General features: G+C 43.1%; 2 protein-coding genes across 2 annotated transcripts; both read right to left on the minus strand.

Moving 5' to 3' along the window:
• Nucleotides 1–6,575: 6,575 nt before the first annotated feature.
• Nucleotides 6,576–13,186, minus strand: heg1 (heart development protein with EGF-like domains 1). Its single transcript, XM_037109328.1, has 13 exons — nt 12,183–13,186; nt 11,093–11,601; nt 10,870–10,983; nt 10,646–10,768; nt 10,437–10,540; nt 10,276–10,331; nt 9,943–10,103; nt 9,497–9,631; nt 9,009–9,051; nt 8,874–8,911; nt 8,642–8,729; nt 8,299–8,476; nt 6,576–8,165 (listed from the first exon to the last, which is right to left on the minus strand). Exons 1-13 carry the CDS (start codon nt 12,980–12,982, stop codon nt 8,022–8,024), a joined length of 2,493 nt encoding a protein of 830 aa, XP_036965223.1. The 5' UTR covers nt 12,983–13,186; the 3' UTR covers nt 6,576–8,021.
• Nucleotides 13,038–21,678, minus strand: LOC119026030 (uncharacterized protein DDB_G0271670-like). The gene is made up of 3 exons (XM_037110110.1): nt 20,484–21,678; nt 13,291–13,545; nt 13,038–13,048 (listed from the first exon to the last, which is right to left on the minus strand). The coding sequence occupies exons 1-3, from the start codon at nt 20,755–20,757 to the stop codon at nt 13,038–13,040; spliced, it is 540 nt and encodes a 179-aa protein (XP_036966005.1). The 5' UTR covers nt 20,758–21,678.
• Nucleotides 21,679–22,724: the final 1,046 nt, after the last annotated feature.

The following is a 22,724-nucleotide window of genomic DNA, read 5'->3' on the forward strand; positions in this document are numbered from 1 at the left end:
TAGAGTAAAACATAATATGATTGTGTAAATAGGACCTACATCACACATTTTTACAAGAGTAAATGAAAAAAGGGCTTAAAGGAAAAGCTCACCCGAAAATTGAAACATATCGTATGATGGTCATACATTGTGTTGATACAAAAGCAAATGCACATTACGGTCATACCTTTGAAACATAAAAAGCAGTCATTTTCCCTGAGCTGCTGCATCAGTATCATACACCTTGGAGATAGCTTACATCTGCGGTTTATAGATTTATCACAGCAGGCTCACTGATCATCCCTCTTACTCTCACTGTGGTACTTCAGACGCTTTGCACCACCGAGCCGCTCTGAGCCAGATGTCTGCTGCTCTCTGTCTGAACACAACCTGACCAACTCCCAGGTTGAACATACTGCACATCATGTACAAGTTGATCACAGTGAAATGGAATACTGTACTGCCTGAATTATTTTCAGTATATACGTACTCAGTGAAATAGTTGAACACAGTCCACACAGAACAGAACATGTACAGGACTCCCTGCAGGAGGCCAGTGATGGCGACCCTCACCTGACTTCTGACCCGTGGACAGGTCAAGGGCTGCCCATTTGCGGCCATACGACACATGTGTCTGCACAGGTAGGCTACAGTGGAGCCGCTCGACATCACCATAACACATAGGCAAAAAATAAAGTGGGCCTTGATTGTGAGAAATGCAATGGCAGACACGCATCCCTGCGATTCAGTGGAAGGCATTTGAACAGAGAGCGTCTCAGTCACTGTGGAATTGTCAGCGAAGGTATCAAAACAAAAATAATGCGAATCAAGGTGATCAAAAAGCCAAAGGCACATACTAAACAAGCTGAGTATTTTCTCAACAAACCAAATGCAGTAGATGATGGGTTTGATATTCTTCTTGATCCAGACGGAGAGGGCTCGCTGTGCAGGTACAATGTGGGTGTAGTAGAGGAAGTTCAGCCAAACGGAGGAGGTCATGCTAGGGGACAAACTGCTGATAAACACAACATTTGAGCCTATCAAGGCTCTGAAGTTGAGAGTGATCACAGAGTAAAAGACCACCAGAGCTGACATCATGAAAGTCAATGTACAGCAAATCATGGTCCACAGGAGAAGCTTCAGAGGTTGCTTGATCCTCCGTCCGTGAAGTGGACGGACCATGCAAAAGATGAAAAATGCACAAGCCATAATGCTAAGCAAAGCAAAAGGCACATTAATCAGGCCAATGGTTTTAAAGTCCATTCTTAGCTGTGACACAAATGAAGTCTTAGCACTGCTAAAATGGTTGCTTTGCACTATTAAAGGCTGTAGATCAACCAGCGTGCTCCAGTCCTCCGCCCCCGCTGAGGTTTTCTGTCCTTAGTTTGAGAAGCACCTGCAGTCGCACGTTGCTGGGAGTGGAGCCGGGAACCCCTTTCCATCCATCTTCATTTGGTTTGTTGCTTCCTTCTCAGTGTCCTCTTCCCTTGTGGCGCTCTCGTGGACAAATCCTGTGAGGTATTCCAACTCTGCGCAATGTAGCAACTGAGGTATTTGCATCGCACGCAAATCAGAACATGCAAATCACACGGAAACAGGTATAGGGGCATGTTTTGTTTTTTTTTCTCTATGGGGCAATTATGTTTTATATCATGATTATTTGCAATCGCACTAGAAAGACGAGATAAGACAAAGTATGATCACATCAGGCGTAACTTTTTTGATCCCAGAGGAAAAGACTGCTCCAAAATTACAGTGACAGAAACAATAAAGACAACAGAGTAATAAATATAAAGTGAAATGTAATAGGAGCTCATTACATAATAGAATAACAATGAAAAAAGTTAGTCAAATTAGTGAATATATATACTTAAACCTTTTATAACATAATTATAACTTGTATCTAATACATATAGCTGATTTTATCTAATCATTTTGACAATTTTATCTCATATCAATAACTTTCTTTATCTTGTTATCTTGATCTGTTATTTTTGATCTCATAATTATAATTTTTTTTACTCTCATATTTATGACTTTTATGTGATAATTAAGACTTTTTAGGTCATAATTATGACTTGAGCATGGGAATAGTTTCTATCATCATGCTTAGTTTTCATCTTATCTTTACTTAAACTGACAGAAATGGGCTTCCATGCAATTAAAAGAAGGACATTTAGCATAAAGCATAACATTTCATGAAATAAATCTCCGTATGGTGATTATTCCAAGCACTACCACATCAAACACACATTACTCACAATGACCTCTAGTCACAGTGACAGTTTCAGATATTTCACCTGATGTCAGCTGTCTGCTGTGTGTTTTTATATCATTTGCACCGCACGCTGCTTTGAGTGCCTTCCAGACATCGGCTGCTCTTTGCCTGAACATAGTCTGACCGATGCCCAAGTTGACCGTGGTGCCTGTTATGTACAGCGAGGTGACCGTGAAAGAGATCTGACCGCTGATGATAACGTGGTTGGAGAACAGGCTTAAGAATGAATCAAAGAAATAGTAAGTGCCGTAGAGGAAGTAGAGCAGTCCTTGAAAGATCCCACTGATGGTGACTCCGACCTGCCGTCGAATCCTCCCAGAGGAGATGGAGCTGCCACCCTTTGCCACACTTCTTATGTGTCTGTGCAGGTAGTGGGCCGTGGAAAAGCTAGAGAACATCATGAGGAACAGACAGACCAGGGTATGCAGTTCGACAACATAGAAATTTACTTCGCTAATGAAGTAGAGTATGTCAGAGTGACCTTCAGTCCGTGTGCTGTTGACAACGGTGAGCTGTCTATAGATTTCATTCAGTGCATATGTGGCAGCACAGAACAAAAACAACACCACGTCCAAAAGCAGCACCGTGTAGATGACCGACCTGATGTTCCTCTTTACCCAGGTCAGAAGAGCTCGCTGTGAGGGAACAATCTGGATGTAGTAGTAGAAGTTCAGCCAAACAGAGGACGCCACGCTCAGATGCACATAGAACAGCAGAATCAGCCATGACACAAAAAACACTATGCTTTCCTGTAACATAAATGCACCAAACGTTGCGGCAAACGAGACAAAGTAAATAACTGCGCACCCGACAAGGCAGTCCAGGAGGATCTTCAGAGGCTGTTTGAGCTTTTGTCCGTCTTTCAGTAAGATCAAGCAACACGCGTAGAAGATGTTTGCAGTGAGATTGAAGAAGACGAGAGGGACATTGATTAACAGGAAAGGCAGCTCAGCCAGAGTAACGATTTGACGCTCCATTGGTGGTTTAAAGAAGTCAAAATGTCACAGGTAAAGCTGTGCCTCGATGCGTGTGCTCAGGTGCGTCGAGCCCGACTGTAAGACAAGTGATGGGAAACAGGAAAGTCAAAGTACATGCATCGGAACGGTCAGAAAATAAAGTTATGTAAACTGCTCTTCCCACAACGGAACGACTGTCGATGTGTCAAGTTTCTGAGATAGGCCACCAAATTACCTGCGACATACAGCATGCAAAACACAACAGGACTACACAGCAATGTTAGTCATTTACCTGATACATGAACATAATACAGAGTGTGGTTACCATGATGACAACTATGTGTTTGTTTGTTGGTTTATTGCGATCTCCATTAGTTGCACCCAAGGGTAAAAATATGACATCATAGCCATTCACATACAGTACACGTGGCCTCACCCTTGATATGCTCTGAAACTGCAGAAAGATACACTTTTTAGCTTTCTTGGCGGGTGTTTGATGGGCAGATCAATAACACTCACATGTCTCTGTGTTATACACATCTCCACCTAAATGGAGCAAGAGACATTTGCCTCAGGGAGCGGGTCAGGTGCAGAGCCGGGCCTTCAGGAGGAACAAACACCAGGAGTCAAATCGGACTCTGCTCTGATACAGAGACGTTCACTGACGGGAGGAGAGCTCAGATGCATTTTTTGTTTTTTGTTTTTTTTTTACTTCTGGGATTGAAAAGTTAAAGTTCTTCACTGCCGTTGTTGTCAACCCGACTGCAACAGCGATCTGTAGAGATGACCTATGTTTTTCAGGTGTTTATGTTCAGTAATGTTGACCACTGACTGGAGCTGGAGGGGAAATGTGCATTACTACACAAACAACATTATAGAGAGAAGAGGGGGGAACCAGAGACTCTGGTGAGGGTTGAATTCAGTCGTTACAGACAAAACCTGTGAGGTTTTCCAACCCTGTGCAATGTAGTAACTTTGGTTGGCGTATTTACGTCATATGAAAATTAGAACATCTCAATGAAATAACTTTATTAATCGCCAAGGAGATTCTTGTGCCGGAGGTTGATCAAAAATGACAGTAAGATCAAAATAGAAAAGAACAGAGCACTAAATGTAAAGTGTGAAAGGAGTCATAACATCAGTACCTGACAGATTGACAATAAAATGAGATACATTTAGTAAAATAGGTGAACAAAAATCAAACTAAATTAGAGAAAGTGGTATTGGTAATGATATAGAGCGATCTAAAAATGGAAGCTCATTTCCATTTCATTAGTTAAAGAAAAGAACATTTTTCAAATTGAAAAACAATCAAATTATGAAATACATTTTGAGGTTTAAATTCATGATATTTAGCCCAAATGAATCATGTTTCTGTATCCTATTATGACTTTTCTTATCTAATACTTTTAACATTTTATTACTCAATTTGGACCTTTTCGATCTCTTAGTTTATGATCTGTTTTTTCTTTAACCGGCACAAATGGGCTTCAGTAAGAACTAAAAAAGGACATTTATATCTACTTTGATATTTCATAAAGCATAACATTTCATGAAATAAATATCCGTATGGTGATTATTCCAAGCACTACCACATCAAACACACATTACTCACAATGACCTCTGGTCACAGTGACAGATTCAGATATTTCACCTGATGTCGGCTGTCTGCTGTGTGTTTTTATATCTTTTGCACCGCACGCTGCTTTGAGTGCCTTCCAGACATCGGCTGCTCTTTGCCTGAATGTAGTCTGACCGATGCCCAAGTTGACCGTGGTGCCTGTTATGTACAGCGAGGTGACCGTGAAAGAGATCTGACCGCTGATGATAACGTGGTTGGAGAATTGGCCGAAGAATGAATCAAAGAAATAGTAAGTGCCGTAGAGGAAGTAGAGCAGTCCTTGAAAGATCCCACTGATGGTGACTCCGACCTGCCGTCGAATCCTCCCAGAGGAGATGGAGCTGCCACCCTTTACCACACTTCTTATGTGTCTGTGCAGGTAGTGGGCCGTGGAAAAGCTAGAGAACATCATTATGAACAAACAGCCAAGGGAATGCAGTTTGACAACATAGAAATTTACTTTGCTAATGAAGTAGAGTTTGTCAGAGTGACCTTCAGTCCGTGTGCCGTTGACAACAGTGAGCTCTCTATAGATTTCATTCAGTGCATATGTGGCAGCACAGAAGAAAAAAAACACTGCGTCCAAAAGCAGCACCGTGTAGATGACCGACCTGATGTTCCTCTTTACCCAGGTCAGAAGAGCTCGCTGTGAGGGAACAATCTGGATGTAGTAGTAGAAGTTCAGCCAAACAGAAGGCGCCATGCTCTGATGCACATAGAACAGCAGAATCAGCCACGCCACAGAGGACCATTCATCCTGGCCGTCCTGTCTCTGTAGGACACCAAACGCTGAAGCCCAAGACACACAATAAATAATGGAGCACCAGGTGAGAATTTCCAGGAGGATCTTCAGAGGCTGTTTGAGCTTTTGTCCGTCTTTCGGAAAGATCAAGCATGAGGCGTAGAAGATGTTTGCTGTGAGATTGAAGAGGACGAGAGGGCCGTTGACTAAGAGGAAAGGCAGCTCAGCCAGATCAGCGCCCTGACACTCCATTGGTGGTTTAACGGTGTCAAAATGTCACAAGCAGCGCTCCGTGAGTGTGCTCGACCTCAAACTGTCTGAGAACTGATAAGAAAACCGATGTGAATGCCCCGGAGCAGTCAGAAACACAAAGTTATTATGTAAATGACGGCGACCACAAAGACAGGAATACCAGTGTATATTGTTTCTGAGATCCACCTGACCAGGCAATGCATAGAGAATGTACACAGTGTTCGGTGACTGTCTGTTTATTGGGATCCCCATTAGTTAGTCCATATTCAAATAAAGTCCATATTCAAATAAAAGGCATAAAAAACCAACAATGTTTGCACTCAGACTCAGTAAACCCAACAATACATTTACATCAAAACTATACATCCACGTGTCTGGGAACATCCATGTAGAACATGTTTGCTTTACAAAACGACGGTCCACCTTTGTAGCCCCTGAATTCGGGACTGATTGCCACTGTTTGTTAACATTAGGAATACACCAGAGAGTTGTGTAAAGGGGACTCAAGATGTCATCATTTCACGACAGATTCCAAACTCCACACACTGATGAAAACCTTGAGATATGATTGAAAGCTCTGGGGACATTTGTTCAAGCAAATATGGAGTTTTTGCACTGTTTTGCTGCTTTTTGTGACATTAAAGAATAAACAGACTGGCGATGCTTTTCAATTTCTTTGAATTCAAAAATGAATAAAAATTCAGTGCCAAGCAGTAGAGATCGTGTCAGAGAAAAAACGCTGAGCAATTTCGTATTTTTTTTTTTTTATTTAAATAAGCACGTCTGACTAAAACGCCAGAATCAACAGATCAAAAAAAAAGGAAACATTCACATAAAAATAATACTCCATGTCAGAAAAAAAACCCAGCAAACTAATAATGATACATCTATACATTCAAACACTCATCGACAGTTATGATCCTTCTGGTATACAGATAATTATTCCTAACACACATTCGCACACCTCTAATACTTCAGACACACACTCTCTAAGTCACACGCACATAAAAACACACACAGGTTTATCCCTCTCAGGTCTGTCAGTGTGTGTGTATGAGATGTCCATTGTGCTACATGTCGAGGACTCAGTCATACAGGGGAATAAATAAAGGCTGGCATCAGAATTCAGAGTCGTTCCTCATCTTCTTTTGGCATAAAACGGAACTTTGTGCATCCTTCAGTGGTTTGTTCTTGTCCTTTCCATCAATACTTTATTCTCAGACTATTATCTAAGAAATAAACTGATTATTTTCTAATCACAGCAGTGGCATTTCATCCATACTTCAGCATTTATAGGGAGACACTACAGGTAAAAAGCATTTTTTTTTTAAAGATTTGGGGCTACTTTGCTTCCATTAAATGTCTTCTTTCTGAAAGAAAACATCCAATAAATACATTTTAAGTCAGATATCAGTGCATATTTAATTGGATTATATAGCAAATATCAGATTTTTTCTTCTTTTTACCCTAATCACCTGTTGCGTCTCCCCTTAAAGGACCATTTCGATATTTTTGCATGTTCTAGTCTATTAGCTACACACCACATAAGCTTTACATTGCTGCTGTTTGTTTGTTTTGTTTAGTTCAAATGTGTTTTTCCTACATTCCTAAATGTCACAGTCTGTGAATTAATGACGGGACATCATATCTTGAATGCATTACTGCAGTCCAGATTCTTCAAAGAGAATCTGCGCTACATTACCAGGCAGCGACAACATACATAACCGGCGGATGTGATGTTCACCAACATGGATCGACTACCGCGAGCATGTTTCAAGTGTCTGCAAATTGTTTTTCATCGCATGGTGAAGTAAATGAAAATCAGTGGCTCCCTGGAAAGGCTGGAAAAACACATTAAGCAAGTATTTAACGCGACAGCAGCAGTGTGATGTGTGAGCTGAAGTAAATGACCCAAAACATGCAAAAACACCTAAATGGCTATACAAGAACAGGAGATGTCTCTCAGGAGACATTTTACTTGCAAAAAATGTGCACTTTGGTAACATGCACACACACACACACACACACACACACACACACATTTACATGGTGTGCAGCCACGAGTGCAGATGGGCTCTCCGAAACAGTGTGGCTCACACATTAGCATCACCGTGACACATCACAATCGTCAGTGTATGCTACGTTTCTGTGTTTGTGTGAGTGTGTGCGTGTTTTGATTTCAAAGAGGGGCGGTTAGAAATAGTCTCTTCTTCGTGAGTCGTCGCTGATGAAGGAGGGGTTCCACTGGGCGGGGTAGATGCATGAGTGGCGAGAGCCCGGCAGGCCGGTGAATGGATACAGTCCATTTCTCTCCAGGTCAGAGTTACGTAACGCAGGCTGAGGGGAAAGTCAGAAACATGCACAGGATGTAGTTAATATGCAGATTCTTATGGTATCAAAAAACACGCAACAAAAAAGTCTTAACCTGAAACGAAGGCTACAAATGAAAAGTCTATTGTTGTATCCTTACAGAGTAGTAAATGTCGGTCATCTGCAGCAGGTTCTTGGTGCTGCCGTTCTCTTGCATCTCTATGGTCTCCCGGCCCCACTCCATGGATATGCGGTTACTTTTAGGGAAGTCTGCGTACGGGGACATCTGCAGGTCTCCACTCTTGAAGATGATCTTGTTGATGTCATTCTTGTCTTTCCTTTGAGGTGAAATAGTTTGTAAAAGATTAACTTTTGGTAACTTGGCTGAACTAAACCATTAAGTTACTCTTTAAATATTCAACCAACAGACAACCATTAGACTTGTTTTTAAATCATCAACTTGAAAATACAGCAGTGCGCAGCAAATCACTGCACTGTCTTACTTGCAGCAGGTGACAATGAGAGCGATGACGAGGATGAGGAGCAGAGCGCCCCCTGCAGGTGACACCACGACTGCAATCAGCTTGTAAACTGCAACATCAAATCACAGCGCGTTAAATGCTAAACTTTACAAAACGTATGCCGAGATCACAAAAGCAAATTTCTTGACATGGATTTTGAAAAAATATCTTTGTTACATTTTGTGTGTTCGGGTTTTTTTTCCGAGCCACTTACAATTTCCACACTGGAATCCTCCGAATCCAAACATGCACCTGAAAGGGTAGAAACAGATTCTGTGTTGAGAACGTGGCCTTAAATCTGTCAGTGCAACTGGATTCACAGTGGGATGGAAACGATGGCTGAACTTACTGAACGCAGGTGCCGTTTTCCAGTTTGTAGCCATCCCCACATTCTGAAATAAGAATTGATGATCGGAAAATATTCAGTTGCACGTCTTGGTATGAAGAGTTCACAATTCAGTGTTGTTTTACTGATATTCAGCAGCCTTGATTTCACTAATATTCTAACATCTGGGTTGCTTCATCGGTAGGACCCAATAATGTTATCATTTCCTGACAATGTCAATCTTTAATGATTTCAGTAGGCTAACTAGACACATTTTGTATACATGCATGCTTAACATCATTTTTACATTATTGTTGTCCATCAAAATTATAACATCATCAGTTTTATAATTATATAATCACTTTTTCGATCAGGTTAAAGGCACATTTTATTACAACTTCGATGTTATTACATTTCATGTACATTATTGTGTGCTACAATATAATTTATATTATATTTAGCTGTTCAGAACAGAAAGCACCCATTGTGTCTAAGCAGACAGACCGACATACCTAAGCAGGACAGGTCGTCTGGGTTATGTTTGTAGTAACCTTGAAGACACTGGCACTGGGCGGTGCCGCTGCTGTCGGAGCAGGTGGAGCGCTCCGTGTCACACTGAGTCTTCTGGGCCACGCACAGACTTTCAACTGAAAACAAAATGTGGACACAATAAATCAGGATTATGACGACACAAGAATCCATTATGACTTCATAAAATCCACTGCTGTATATGTGAGCTCATCTGTAGGATTCCCTGTAGAAGTTTAAGTGATGTGACGCTGCACTTGTGCACTACAGTCCCAAGTAAGAAGCTATTTGTGGCTAAATTGTGCCCTCTGGTGGCCGCAGACGCGTTCACAGCTTCTTTGGGTAGCCCTCCCTTCAGCCGCAATCAAAGTAGTAAAAACTGGATTGAATATGGTTCAAACGAGCTGAAGTTCATTATGATTGTAATTACCGTGATAGGTGAGCTGGTGGTGCAGCACCATCCGGCAGTGGGCCAGGGAGGAGCTGCAGTTGCTGAGAGACATCTGGATGCTGTTGTAGACCTCAGCACTCGTCACGTCGGTGGAGATGGAAAACATGTTGACGGCTAAGATGCGAAACCCGTCCTCTCCTCTGTGGAGAGACATCAGCAAAGCTTATAAGAGATGTCTACGATAGATTTAACAATCCTGATTTTACAATCTGACATGGTAGATTTTTTAGAGAGACAACCACGTTTTCCCTTTTGAGATTTTGAAAGTATAACAACAAAACAGAAGATGGTTCAGCAATGGCAAGAACTTACTTATTACTCAGCACTGAGCGGCTGTAACCTTCGAGGACGGACAACGAAGCGTTGAGCTGAGGCAGAGACAGGAAGAGAGTGCGTGTCAGATAAAACAAGCGTAAACCCAGTGGAGATTTTCTCAGAAACGTGATGGTTCGGCGACGTGGACTGCCTCTCACCAGCTTAATGATCTCTCTCTGGATCTCGTGCATGGTGGTGCTCTTGAAGACGATGGGGTCATGCGGCAGTCTGTTCACACTGAATGTTCCCAGAAACGTCTTTGCTGCAGAGGGGAACAAAGAGATTCATCATAAGAAAAGCTTTTGGAAAACTAGCAAATTATCATAATCTATTATCAAATCATTGTTTTTCATGAAGAGGGTTTTACCTCGGGTGCAGGTGCGCCCGTCCTCCAGGTCGAAGCCGAGCGGACATTCACAGCTGAAGGAGCCTCGCGTGTTCACACACCTGGATCCGACCGGACAGGGGTCCCTCTCACACTCATCCACATCTGCACAGGTGTTATAATACTAGATTATAGAAGACTGAACCTATGAACATGAACACTTATTTTGAACCCATCAAATTGTCAGGATCAGAGGAGAAGCTCACCATGGCTGCAGTTCGGTCCTGTCCATGCCTGCTGACAGTGGCAGGTGTACTGATGCTCTTTATCGCTCACGCACATCCCTCCGTTCATGCAAGGGTTTGACACACAGGGGTTTCCTGTAGGTCAGAGAGGAGAGCAGCCATTTTAACAGCTGTAAACATAGCTGTAAAAACTGCATGTCAAGGATGGTCGATTAAAAATGGAGGAAGAGTGTAAACCACTCACTTGGTGGTGGCAGCGGTGGTGGTGCCCTGGTGGATCTGACGTCAGTGGGTGTTGTCGTCACCACCAGCTCTGTAGTTCCTCTGTCCGCCTGTTTCCCGACGGTCTGCAGAGCCTCTGTGCTCTTAGTCGGGGTGCTGTGGGTGTAGGTGGTGGTGATATGCTGGCTATGAGCTGTGGTGACTCCCAGAGTGCCCGTACTTGTTTCTATTTGCAGGGTGGTGGCTTTTGTGGGGTTATCCACCCCAGTTGAGGGCCCCTGGGTTTGGCTCGATGATTCACGGTGAGCTGGGAGCGTGGCACTGGTATGCGGGGCCGGGGTGGAGGCTGTGGTGGAGGGCACAGTGTACGAGATGGTGGCATCTGTAGGTGACTCGGCAGCAGAGCTGCTGATGGTGCTGCTGAACCTGGAGGATGAGGTTGCAGGTAAGGGTGATGTGGTAGTTGTGGTGGTAGTGGTGGTGGTGGTGGAGGCAGTGGCTTCGAAAGTGTTTTCCTCTGTTATATGGGGTCTGTTAAAGAAAAAAAGGACATCACTAAATATTTTCCTCCTTATATGCACACTCATGCTCCTCAGGACTGAAATAACAACTGTAGTGATCTCTCAACATATTGAAGGCTTGTCAGTAGGGAGCACTAGAGCCACTTGTCAATCGCCAGTAAACACAGGGTTTGCTTTGTGTTTGCTTAGACTGAACTGTTAAGAAAAAAAGGCCTTAAAGGTGTCAGACTGTGGTAAACTGTGTAACAGGCATTAAGATTTTAATCACTCCCAACTATTATATCACCAAAGTTAAGATAAATCCATTTTTTTTAAAACTGAGAAACTTGGACTCATAACATCCACAAATGTTATGTACATTGTCTGTCCCGTTTCATGTAGATTGCTTGGGAACATTTTTTGTTTGTTGAGAAGTATAAAACATAATATGATGTTTTCTATTAAACAATACTTATAAATAATAATAGCATACTACATAACAGTAAAGAAAAATCCTTCTCATATGCAACAATTAAATATCTCCCCTTGAACAACTATCCTGTTACTTATCTAATCGTTAGTTAAGCCCAAACTTTACGAAAAAAAAAATACCTTTCTGTGACAGTGACAGGTGTGGTGGTGAGGGGGACATCATAAACCAACACTGGAGTGACTGTTAGAGAGTCATCTAGTTCAGGTGTGCTGCTGCTGACCATTGGGGGTCCTGTGGTCAGGCCGAAGCCCGAGCTTTGTTCACTCGTCTGGGATGAGACCCCCTCGGTGCCCTGCTGGTTCTGAGGGCTGGAGCTGTGGACCCCAGTGGAGGACTCAGTGGAAGTTCCGACACTAGAGCCCGACTCCTGCTCCGTCCCCGAGACGTTTGCAGGACCTTCTGCGGGAGAGGTGACCGGAGGTGTGGAGGAAACAGATGCTTCAGAGTGGTCAGTGCTGGGCTCCGTCACTCTGAAAGGTGGTGTCGAGTCAGGAGTCTCTTCTGAAGTGGAGGTGTGGTGATGCTGGGTGACGTTAGGTCGTCTGTTTAAGCTTTGGGTTCCTCTGGACGCCTCTGGGCTCCCAGTCTCTGAGAAGGAGTGGGTCATGTGATGGTCTGTTGTGTCCCCGCTGTCCGTCCTGGTGGACGGGGCACTGCGGGTGTAGTCCTCAGTCTCTGTAGACCCAGCAGAAAAACCCAAGGTAGAGGGGTGGTAACTGGAGTCCTCCGTAAAGGCAGAGGAGGTGCTGTTGCTGGAAGAGGAGGTGACAGACAGCAGGTTCCTCTCCCCAGCTCGGGTGATGGTGGTGGAAGTGTAGGTGCTGTCAGTGTGGACGGCTGCGTGGGACATCGAGGATGAAGCGTCTCCTTGCTGGAAGGTGGTGCTGTCCTGGGGCGTTCTGGCCTTTTCGGTCAACATCCTGGAAGTAGCCTCACTTGACACAGCGGGGGAGGCGTCTGACGACAGGTCTGCTTTAACAAAGTCCTTCCAGTCCCTGCTGCTAATGCTGCTAGTGCTGGTGCTGCCGCCGCTGGTGCTGGTGCTGCTGCTGCTGGTGCCGCTGGTGCCACTACTGCTGCTGCTGCTGCTGCTGCTACTACTGCTGCCGCTGGTGCTGCTGCCGCTGGTGCTGGTGCTGCTGCTGCCGCTAGTGCCACTACTACTGCTGCTGCTGCCGCCGCTGGTGCTGCTGCTGCTGCTGCTGCTGGTGCCGCTGGTGCTACTACTGCTGGTGCCGCTGGTGCTGCTGCTGCTGCTGGTGCTGCTGGTGCTACTACTGCTGGTGCCGCTGGTGCTACTACTGCTGCCGCCGCTGGTGCTGCTGCTGCTGCTGCTACTGCTGCTGCTGGTGCTACTGCTGCTGCTGGTGGTAGCCTCAGTGGTGGCTACAACAAGGGTGGAGATGAGTGGCTCAGTAGACAGACTTACAGCTTCTAGTGATCTGCTGCTTGTTTCTGTGAATGTTTGTGTCTGCTCTGTGTCTGCGGAAAGAGACAAAGATCATATTCAACAACTCTGACACTAACAACATCCTCTTTATTTTTCATTTCTCTAAATTATAGCTTTTTCCTGATTCCAAACAACAGCAACATTTGCAACACATGGCTGTCTCCTGGTGTTACAGATGGAATCAGATGATTAATCAAGCAGTACTTGGACAGAAAATCCTTTAAAAGTTGTTATCAAGCAAAAATACCAAGAAGAATGCCAAGACTTCTCAAATGTGGCCATATCTGCTATTTTTTTCTGTAATAGTTTTGATTTTCAACAGTTAGTTGGACATATCAAGTCAGGCTATGGGAACTTAACAGTTTTCCAAGACTTTAAAGACTAAACAATAATTTGTAAAGAAAATTGAACAGAAAAAAATCAGCATACTAATCAAAAATGAAAACACTGACAGATGGATTATCAAAACAATTGATAGTTTTAGCCCTTTCCAGTGTGTTGTCTCTGGGCTACACTTCAACTAGATTGTTTAAGAAAATAAACTGTATTTCAATTATTTACAGTACATTGATCATAGGGATTAAACCTTACTTGTAGCTCTGTGTTTTTTGTAGCTGTATCTCCCTGCTCTTCTAAATATCTGTACTGAACTCAATTGAGTAATACGTTGTTTTAAATGTTGTTTAACTACACCAGACTGCAGATCGGTTATGTGGAATAAACTAACTGAATAAACATCTCAGTTAATCAAAATTGACATTTTTTATTTAAAGGTAAGAAGAAATTACGTGAATGTACTTTAAGCTTTAGCAATAAGCTAGCTTCTACCTGAAGCCCACAGCCCCAAGCCTAATTGTAGAATAGTAGAACACTTATAAATAAGTCACATATCACAAAGGTTTTAACGCAGTTTTGAGTTAAAGGGGTACTATGTGGTTTTGTGGTCAGTTTGTTTATTCAGTTTATTCAATCATGAAAATTACCCAAAAACTATGTAGCGCACCTTTAAGACCTTCATGGAGTTTGTGCATCTTAAGGACAGTAGAGGTGAGAACTCTCCTTAATTCCTACTTTGTAGAGAAATAAAATACACCTTCTGAAAAACATGAACTATATCAGCTAACTTTAAATCACATACACACTGTCACTGACGTCCAGCTGTGGCCACCAGAGGGGGCTCACCAGGCTGCGTCTTGCCTCTGTACACTACATTAAGGAGGGAGATGCTTGTCAGAAGTGCTGGTCCTCGCTGCAGAGGCAATGATTTTGGGTGGGGAACAATTGGCAGCCCGGTTCGTCTACTCTAACAAAGGAATGAGGTCCTAAAAATGGTGGTGACCGTCTCCGTTGGGATTCAGCCATTTCCTTCCTAAAGCTGAGCGAGCACAAGGCACCGCCAGCACAACCGTCACCATGGATCTGGGTGTGTTTTCATGTTCAGTGTCTGTGGAGAGGGTTTTTTTTTAGCCTGGCAAATTGTTGTTAAGTCATAAAAAACACCCAAACATTACCACAACTGAAGTGTCAGAAGAGAATGTAGCAACAGAATAGGGACTGTTGTTTTGCTGTGATTTCTCCGGAGTTTTAGCCCTTGTCAGTAGGGACAGAAACGGGAATCAAGCACAGAGGTCAACTTAGGGAAGTTGACATTACATAAAGCTGAATTTTTATGTCAGCTATCTACTTTAAAGCTACATACACTGATTTTTTTACACTTGGCAGTGTTGCAAGTTTATAAAATGGACACATCACCTTTAAAGTTGATCTTTTTTGCAAAAAACGGTATTTATTTTCAAGACTGTTTTGCAAAAAAAGATGCTCTGGTGACCTCAAGTGTTGTTTTAGTGGATTGATGTCATTTTAGAAGACAAAGTTTATTGTTAAACTGTAAAATAACAATTTGTCAGAAGTAGGGATGCATGAAATATATCAGGCAAATAAAAAAGGTCTTCACAGCGATGGAATACCAAATAAACCATCTTTGCCCACTACATCATAGCATCAGGTTGGCAATTTATCTTTTTAAATACCAAAATGTTGGTTGCTATTATTGGGGCAGGGAATTGCTTAAACTGTGTGTGTTTATCGGCTGATATTGTATCAACATCAGTATCCAGTATATTCAGGCTATAGTGTACATATTGACAAACAAGGGGTAACATAAGCATTCATTCTGACCACCCGACTAGTTACAGTCTGATATTTACTCTCTATTTTGGCTCTGTTATGTTCACTAGCTAGCCGTTATCTTTGTTTCACTGTCATTTGAGAGTCCGGTTGACAGTAGCTCAGTTTTAGGTGGTGGGTGATACGGCCAAAACTTCAATCAAGGCACGTGTCATGATTCAGCAGCTGTTCTGCAAATTCAATGCAGAAATGGCTCCGGATAACTGTGCTGCGTCACGTCAGACAGCACTTGATTTAAAAATGAAAGACAAGAAAAGCAAAACAATGATTTCAAGCGAAGCGTCCCTCAGTTTCATTCTCCTCCTCCGTGTTTTCCGTTCATTCTCTTCCTCTGCAGCAAACCAGCTCAGAGGTAGGCTTGTACCCTACCACCAAGAAACTACTGCTCTCACTTCATAGGGCTGCTGCCGGAATCACGATACCTTGCAAGGCAGCTGGATTTGCGAGGCCATGTATAAATCCAACCCTGATCTGCAGACACATTCTCGGGCTAAACTGAACATATAAGGTATGCAGGAGCTGAGGTCCAGTGGAGTATAGCCAAGACGATGTGCTTCAGTTTGTGTCCTCAGCTATGGACCAAGCACATAGCTGTGAATCGTGGGTAAGTTAACAACTACAGGAAGCCAGATAAAGTCACTAAGCAACCACCAACTGTTAGTTCAATGCAGACAGAGTGATTTCCTGTGTAAAGGCATTTTTGTCTGACAAAATATTGTCTGACACATTTCTGTGTAAAAGAAAGAGAGGATTTCTGGGGGACACACGACTTCTGCACTGCTCTCACGCCCGGTGTAGCCAGCAGCATCGATCGCGGTGGAATTGAGGGTTGCAGCAGCCGCCCCGCCAACGGACCGCGTGCGTTTCGTGTTCAATGAAGCCAGCCTACTGCCAAATCTGTTCCAGCGGGCACATTTTCTGCTGTCACATGGTAAATAGCGTCATACCGCCCAACCCGAGGAGTTCTTCAGCTGAAAACACGTGGGTACTGGAACTGGAAAGGACGCCGCGAGAGCTGCATCCAAGTTGAGCGACGTCGCAGTAAAACCAAAACAAGGAGCTGAAAGATGCCATAATGCACCGTAGAGCTGAGGGAAAGTGCAGTGATTCACTGTGAGGTCAACACAACAAGGGACGCAAAGTCACGTGATCCAGTATTCACATATAAACATTAATAAGCGCAGATTTAAATGAGCATCAAAAGGCCTGAACAGGAGTATTTAACCATCAGGTGTCAGCCAGGCACCAAGTCTGTGTGAGGTCTGACTCTGACCAAAAGGATTTTTCTCTGCCTATCACTTTTCTGACAGCTTCTTATCTGGCTGGTCTCCAGAAGCCCAGCGCTGGAACAACAGAAGTCCACCAAGGACGAGCATCGGTCTTTGAAAAAAAAAAAAAAAAAAAAAGCATCCTGACAGCCAACACGTAGCGACAAGCAGCCACCAACCAAAACCAAAGGAGGGGAGAGTTCAGCGGCAGAACAGCCGGTCCACAGGGAGTCTGTGGGGAGAACTGGGCCACTCTCTCTCTCTCTCTCTCTGTCTCTCTCTCTCTCTCTCACTTCCTCTGCATGTGTCTCTCTCATTATTTCATTTTCTCTCTCTCGGCGCAGTCCGGGCAACAGAACTCAGACTGGAACGTGGTGTTGGCAGCAAGTGGCGGACACTCCCAGATTCTCTGCAGTTTTATCTCTCGGCTCTCGTGTGTTTAACCCGGCTGTCAGTGTCGTGTTTTCACATCTGCTGCACTTCACAAACTCTGCGGTCTGCGTATCAACTTGGGCAAGTGCAGCGGGGTTGGGCACAACAATGAGCGTGGACGACTGGTATGACGTAGCAGTGTTGTGAACTGAACGGTCGGTGTTTGCCTGCCAACAGATCGCATACTGACAGCTCATCTGTTACCTGGAATGTTTTACTTTATCCGGTGACCAAACGTTGAGCTGCGTTAGAGGTCGCAGCTCAGTTTGTGGGTTCGTCACTAGATGACTGTGGGCTGAAGAGCTCGGTCCGCCACAGGAAAGGTGAGAGGAGAGGAAAGTGAATCATTTCCACGTCGTCATAACTGACTTTTTAGCCCTCACAACAGCTCCCACTCTTAAATCAAGCAGGAGGACTGAAATGTCGCACAAATCTCAGTTTTCAGGCTGTGATGATACGTAATACATATACCTTGATGTTTTAAAGCCATTCATAAATGCAAGGACGGGGCAACAAAATCAAACCTCATCATATTTGTCACCACATTCCTCGGTACCTATATTGTGACAATATGTTAAGGATGATTACTGGTGCTTTCCCAAAATATGATAAACAGTCCATAATGTGGATATGATCATTTGGATCACAATATAATGATACCCAAAATCCAAGACTATAAATAGAACCTCATAGCATGCCAATTATATAATGATGCTGCATAATCCAACCCTAGTGTAGTATATGAAACATCACAAGAGGAGAGGACTGCACATATACTTTATATATCTTAATGATTACATAAACTGTATTTTTTTATTAACTCTATTAGACTATATTTGTTTTATTTACTAGTCTGTGGTTTCAAAAGGGCAGTTTTCGAGTTCAATTTCATCGGGACAGATGCTGATTTAAAGGCTCACACGTGTGTTGTGCATAGTTTTCAGGGGCTCTATTTAATTTTGCCTAACATCTTATCTTATTTACAATGTTCCTAAGGCAGCATGAAAAACTAAATATATTGGTCTTACTTCACAAAGTACACATCAGTATGTGTTTGCCACTTTTATATGGAATATAGGGATGATGCTGCTTGAATAAAAAATGGTTGATAAGCGCTTTGTCCCAGTCTTGACATTGATAAGTAATGGTAATATAATGCTGGTATTAACAGGAGTATCTGACTGCAGTTGCATGGAACTATTTTAAGCTTGAAAAAGAGGAAGCAAAACTTTAATAAAAGTCTAATGCTCTCCGTTCAGCCTTTATCAAAGTGTTATGCTAAATGGTAGAATAGCTTTCCACAATGTTTTTTTTTTCTACCCTCAGAACTTCAACCTCTCTTTCCTCCCTCTGGCTGGAGTTTGAGTTCAGAGGGATTCTGCTTCCAGCACGGTGCAGCGCTGTAACGAAAACCCTCTGAGGGATCAAACAATTAGCAGATCCCCGTTGGCGCTCTGATCAGTTGAAGCCCTTGATTCTTCTTCTGTTATCTCTTTGGCTGCTTTCAGCTGATACCACAGTGTCACATGTGTAGTTGTGACTTTGGCTTTTACCTCAAATGACAAAGGCTTCCTTTTCTTTTTTACAGTTTAGGGTGTGATTAACGCCGGGCCTTGTGTACAGCAGAAGTGAGAAGCTGTACGCGGTTCAGATGTGGTTTCCTTCCACCACGTGGACCTAATATACAACATCTTTTTTAACTCAAAGGATCCCTCCCTGATAGGCCTGCTTCTCTTCATGTGCTGATATCGCATTCATTGCTATGTATTGAACAGCTTTGTTTTCATACACGGATTGAGCTCATCAAAGGGCACAAGTGAACTCTACTGTCCCACATGCTGCACATGTGATAAGATGCTCCAAGTAACACTGCTGTCCCTGAAAAGCAGATGTTCAACTGACGGACACAAGGTATGATTCACCTTAACAACACCTGTATGAGCCGTGGAACAAATGTCACAAGATCTTTTTATAACCCCTCAACTCAAATTCAAACAGGAAGCCAGTTAGGAAGTATCAAAAGAGCGAGGACGCTTATCAAGTTTGATATCTAGATCATGACGGGAGTCGTACACTGTCAGTATGAAGAGGTGGGGCACATTTCTATTCACTTCCTATTTTCTATACACATCTAAGTGGAATAATAGCGGAGTGTTTTCTCTATTAACCAATTTGTTGTTTTCTCTATAAAATGTCAGAAAATGGTTAAAAAGTTGATCAGTGTATTCACTGGAGTAAAAGTAACGATTTCATGTGCAAACATTACGTTGGTTTAAAGTTAACGTCAACCACATGAACAGTACCTGAGTAAAACTATCTGGTATGACCTGTAGCTAAGAATCTAAAGTTATTTTCAATAAACAGACTTAAGTATCAGAAAAAAAAGGTGATCAATACATTAGATGACTTTTAGTCAGTTAGTAATAATCAATAGATTAACTTCAAATGTCCAAAGTCAAAAGTTAAAAGTCTTGATATTAAACTGAGTTTTTAAAGACGCATTACGTAAGAATTGGCCACCTGTCGATCTATACTGCGAACAAGCAGGGGGCAGCACACCACTGGATCAACTGATTGCAGCTTCTGTAGGTTAGCCGGTTAGCTCAGTTAGCTGTGCAGGCAGCGGCTCGGGCAAAAACTCTTACATATTGCACCTTCAAAGTTGGGCCTGGGGACTTACCTTTCATAGTTATTAGGACAGACAATAAATGAATCACATGAGGAAATAATACACAGATTCATCTATAATTGCAGTAATTGTTAGTAACCGCCCCAACAGAGCGATGCACTTGTTTCATGATGCTGCCTATGCTGCATATCATTTGGCTGATTCATAGAGGAGCAGCTTAAGTCATTGTTTTTAATTTGTGGATAAAGAAAGTGGTAATTAAAAGTTGTCACAGAAATTACTCAAATGAAGGAGCTGAAATGAGCTTTTGCTGCCTGATTTCTACTGTGTCCCCCAGCTGTAACTCACTTTAATGGTGATTAAATGAAAAGCAGGAGCCTTTTTTCTTTACGAACTATAACAATTCGGGGTGTAAGTTTCGCTTCCCCGCAGGCCTCAGTGACACAGATCTTACCGGAGCGTCCAGCGGCAGCAGTGTGTGTCTCTGCAGTGTGTGTGAGCAGGATGTTCCTCTGTGATGGTGATAAACTCTCGCTGGAGGATGAAGTTGAAGTTGCATTGCTGTCCGTGTCACCGAGTTCGTCTGTGGCGGTGGAAGAGTGAAATCCCGCCGTCACCGAGTCCGTGCTGTTGTTACTGGGGGTCCCTGCCCCGAGGGGTCCCGGTAGACCCAGCAGGAGCACCGACAGAGACAAACCGAGGACGTGATTCAAGAACCACGTTTCCATGATTTCCAAGACCCCAAAACGGTCGCCGATAGTTTCCGTAAAGTCGAGTAGAGGCCGGGGAGTCTTCCGGGGACACCATGGGAGGAGCGCTCCGGCGTTTACTGGAGTTTCAGAAGAATTAGATGAAATCCTGGTGCGGTCCGGAGGAGGTCCGCTGCTCGGACGGCGGGGAGCGGAAGATAACAGAGCCGAGGCAGCAGCCTGTTATCACGGCGGAGGAGCCCGGGCTCCTCCTCCTCCTCCTTCTCCTGCACACACACACACACACACACACACACACACACACACACACACACACACACACACACTGTGATGGTGCTCACATTGTCCTCTTATTCAACCCAGTGGCAGTCTCTGCTGCCTTCAGGTGTTGTCGGAAGCCTTAAAGTCTGAAGGACACATCAAACAAACAACGCATCACTTCACTGATTCTTAAGCTCTAAACGACCTGGCAACCCTGCAGCCCCATTCAAAACTGTAGGCTATAATTAAAGGGTTGTTTAAAGGTGCAATGCGTAAGATTTTGCCACCTGACAGATTAATACTGCTAACAAATAGAGGGCAACACATCACCATAGTGACTGCTAGCTGCTGCTAACTGTAGCTGCCGTTAGCTCAGTTAGCTGCGGCCAAGCCGTCAGGGAGTGGGTTAGGGGTTTGAAGCCAAATTTTTCGTAGCGGGTTGTAAAAGGGTGAGAAACATTAATAGAGTATCACAGTGTGTAAATAACATCTTTTCAAATACATTTTGGATCCTGGGGGGCCTCTGTAGACTTGGACTACTACAGACGAGCTGTATGGAGCTTTTTATCCATTTTAAAAAATGTCCCCATGTACTTCAGTCATTTGGCAGAATGCTACAACTCTGTTTTGCTGTAAAGCTCCAGAAACGTTTGGTGGATTATGAAACGTCATCTGACTTTCGAGGTGAGCAGAAAATGACGGAATTCAAGGTGTGAAGATGATACTGAGTTAATGTGAAGACTGTGGTGTTCAATCAACAGACAGTGATATTCGGTAGTAGTGTTTATAGTATGTATATGGAGTGTATTACTTGTACTTCGGTATTTCCATATTACTACTACATGCAAATATTGTAGGCCTACTTTTCAATAAACTAGCCTTACGCTTAATTTTTAGATCAAGATTAATAATACAAAATATAAACAAAAAATACATTATAATGTGACATAATTGATTCCTTGATCCAGGAAATATGTAAGATTAGCTCCACCTTTACCAACTTCGACATTAAAGTTATACACATTAATGTATCAATACGTATTCCTAAATTAAACACAGTCCAGTCTTAAGAGGTTTGTCTCTTTAATGAATAAGAGACCAACAGCTCCACTCCAGAGAACGAGCTGATGCCCAGACAGCTTTCTTCTTCATTTCAAGACCAGTTGATGAGGAAACAAGGTACCAGGATCGTTGCTGATCATCATGCGCCTGTTGCAGCTCCAACAACACAAAGGTAAGAGGAAGTGGTTTTCACAGCCTCACTGCTGAGCTGCTACAAAAGACGCTCTTCAGATGCATTTCACCCAAAGAACATGACCTTATGTCATACAGACTGATATTCAAACCACCCCATATTCTCACTGTGACAATCATCCTCATATGTTAATATAGCAATAAAATATGATTTTCTCAACAATGGATGCTGGCTATTATATGTCTTTTATCAACTTCCATGTCTGATCCATTCAAAAATATATTTTGCTTTTGATTGAACTCTAAAGATGCTGTTATTTTAACACAACATCTTTTACTTTTGTTACTGTCATCTGATGCCTGTCGCCTCGATTTTGATCATATTTACAGAATGGTTTGGTGGGTGTGCCATAAATGAAAGTTAACATTTTATTTAAAACAACATGACACCTTCCATGTCAGTCTATCTTGGAGGAAACTTGCATTATATTTGTAAGACAGTGTTCACTTTTGTCGTTTTTCTCTGAACA

This window comes from Acanthopagrus latus, chromosome 9 (genome assembly GCF_904848185.1).
Source record: "Acanthopagrus latus isolate v.2019 chromosome 9, fAcaLat1.1, whole genome shotgun sequence".
Classification (NCBI taxonomy): Eukaryota; Metazoa; Chordata; class Actinopteri; order Spariformes; family Sparidae; genus Acanthopagrus; species Acanthopagrus latus.

Excerpts from the sequence above, each read along its gene's own strand:
- heg1 (XM_037109328.1), bottom strand. The coding sequence starts at position 12,982 with ATGTTGACCGAAAAGGCCAGAACGCCCCAGGACAGCACCACCTTCCAG. Across the intron at positions 10,541-10,645 it reads CGGGCGCACCTGCACCCGAG|CAAAGACGTTTCTGGGAACA; the intron begins GTAAAACCCTCT and ends TCCCCTCTGCAG. Across the intron at positions 8,166-8,298 it reads TGACCGACATTTACTACTCT|CCTGCGTTACGTAACTCTGA; the intron begins GTAAGGATACAA and ends CTTTCCCCTCAG.
- LOC119026030 (XM_037110110.1), bottom strand. The coding sequence starts at position 20,757 with ATGGAAACGTGGTTCTTGAATCACGTCCTCGGTTTGTCTCTGTCGGTG. Across the intron at positions 13,546-20,483 it reads TGCTGCCGCTGGACGCTCCG|ACACAGAGCAGACACAAACA; the intron begins GTAAGATCTGTG and ends CTCTTTCCGCAG.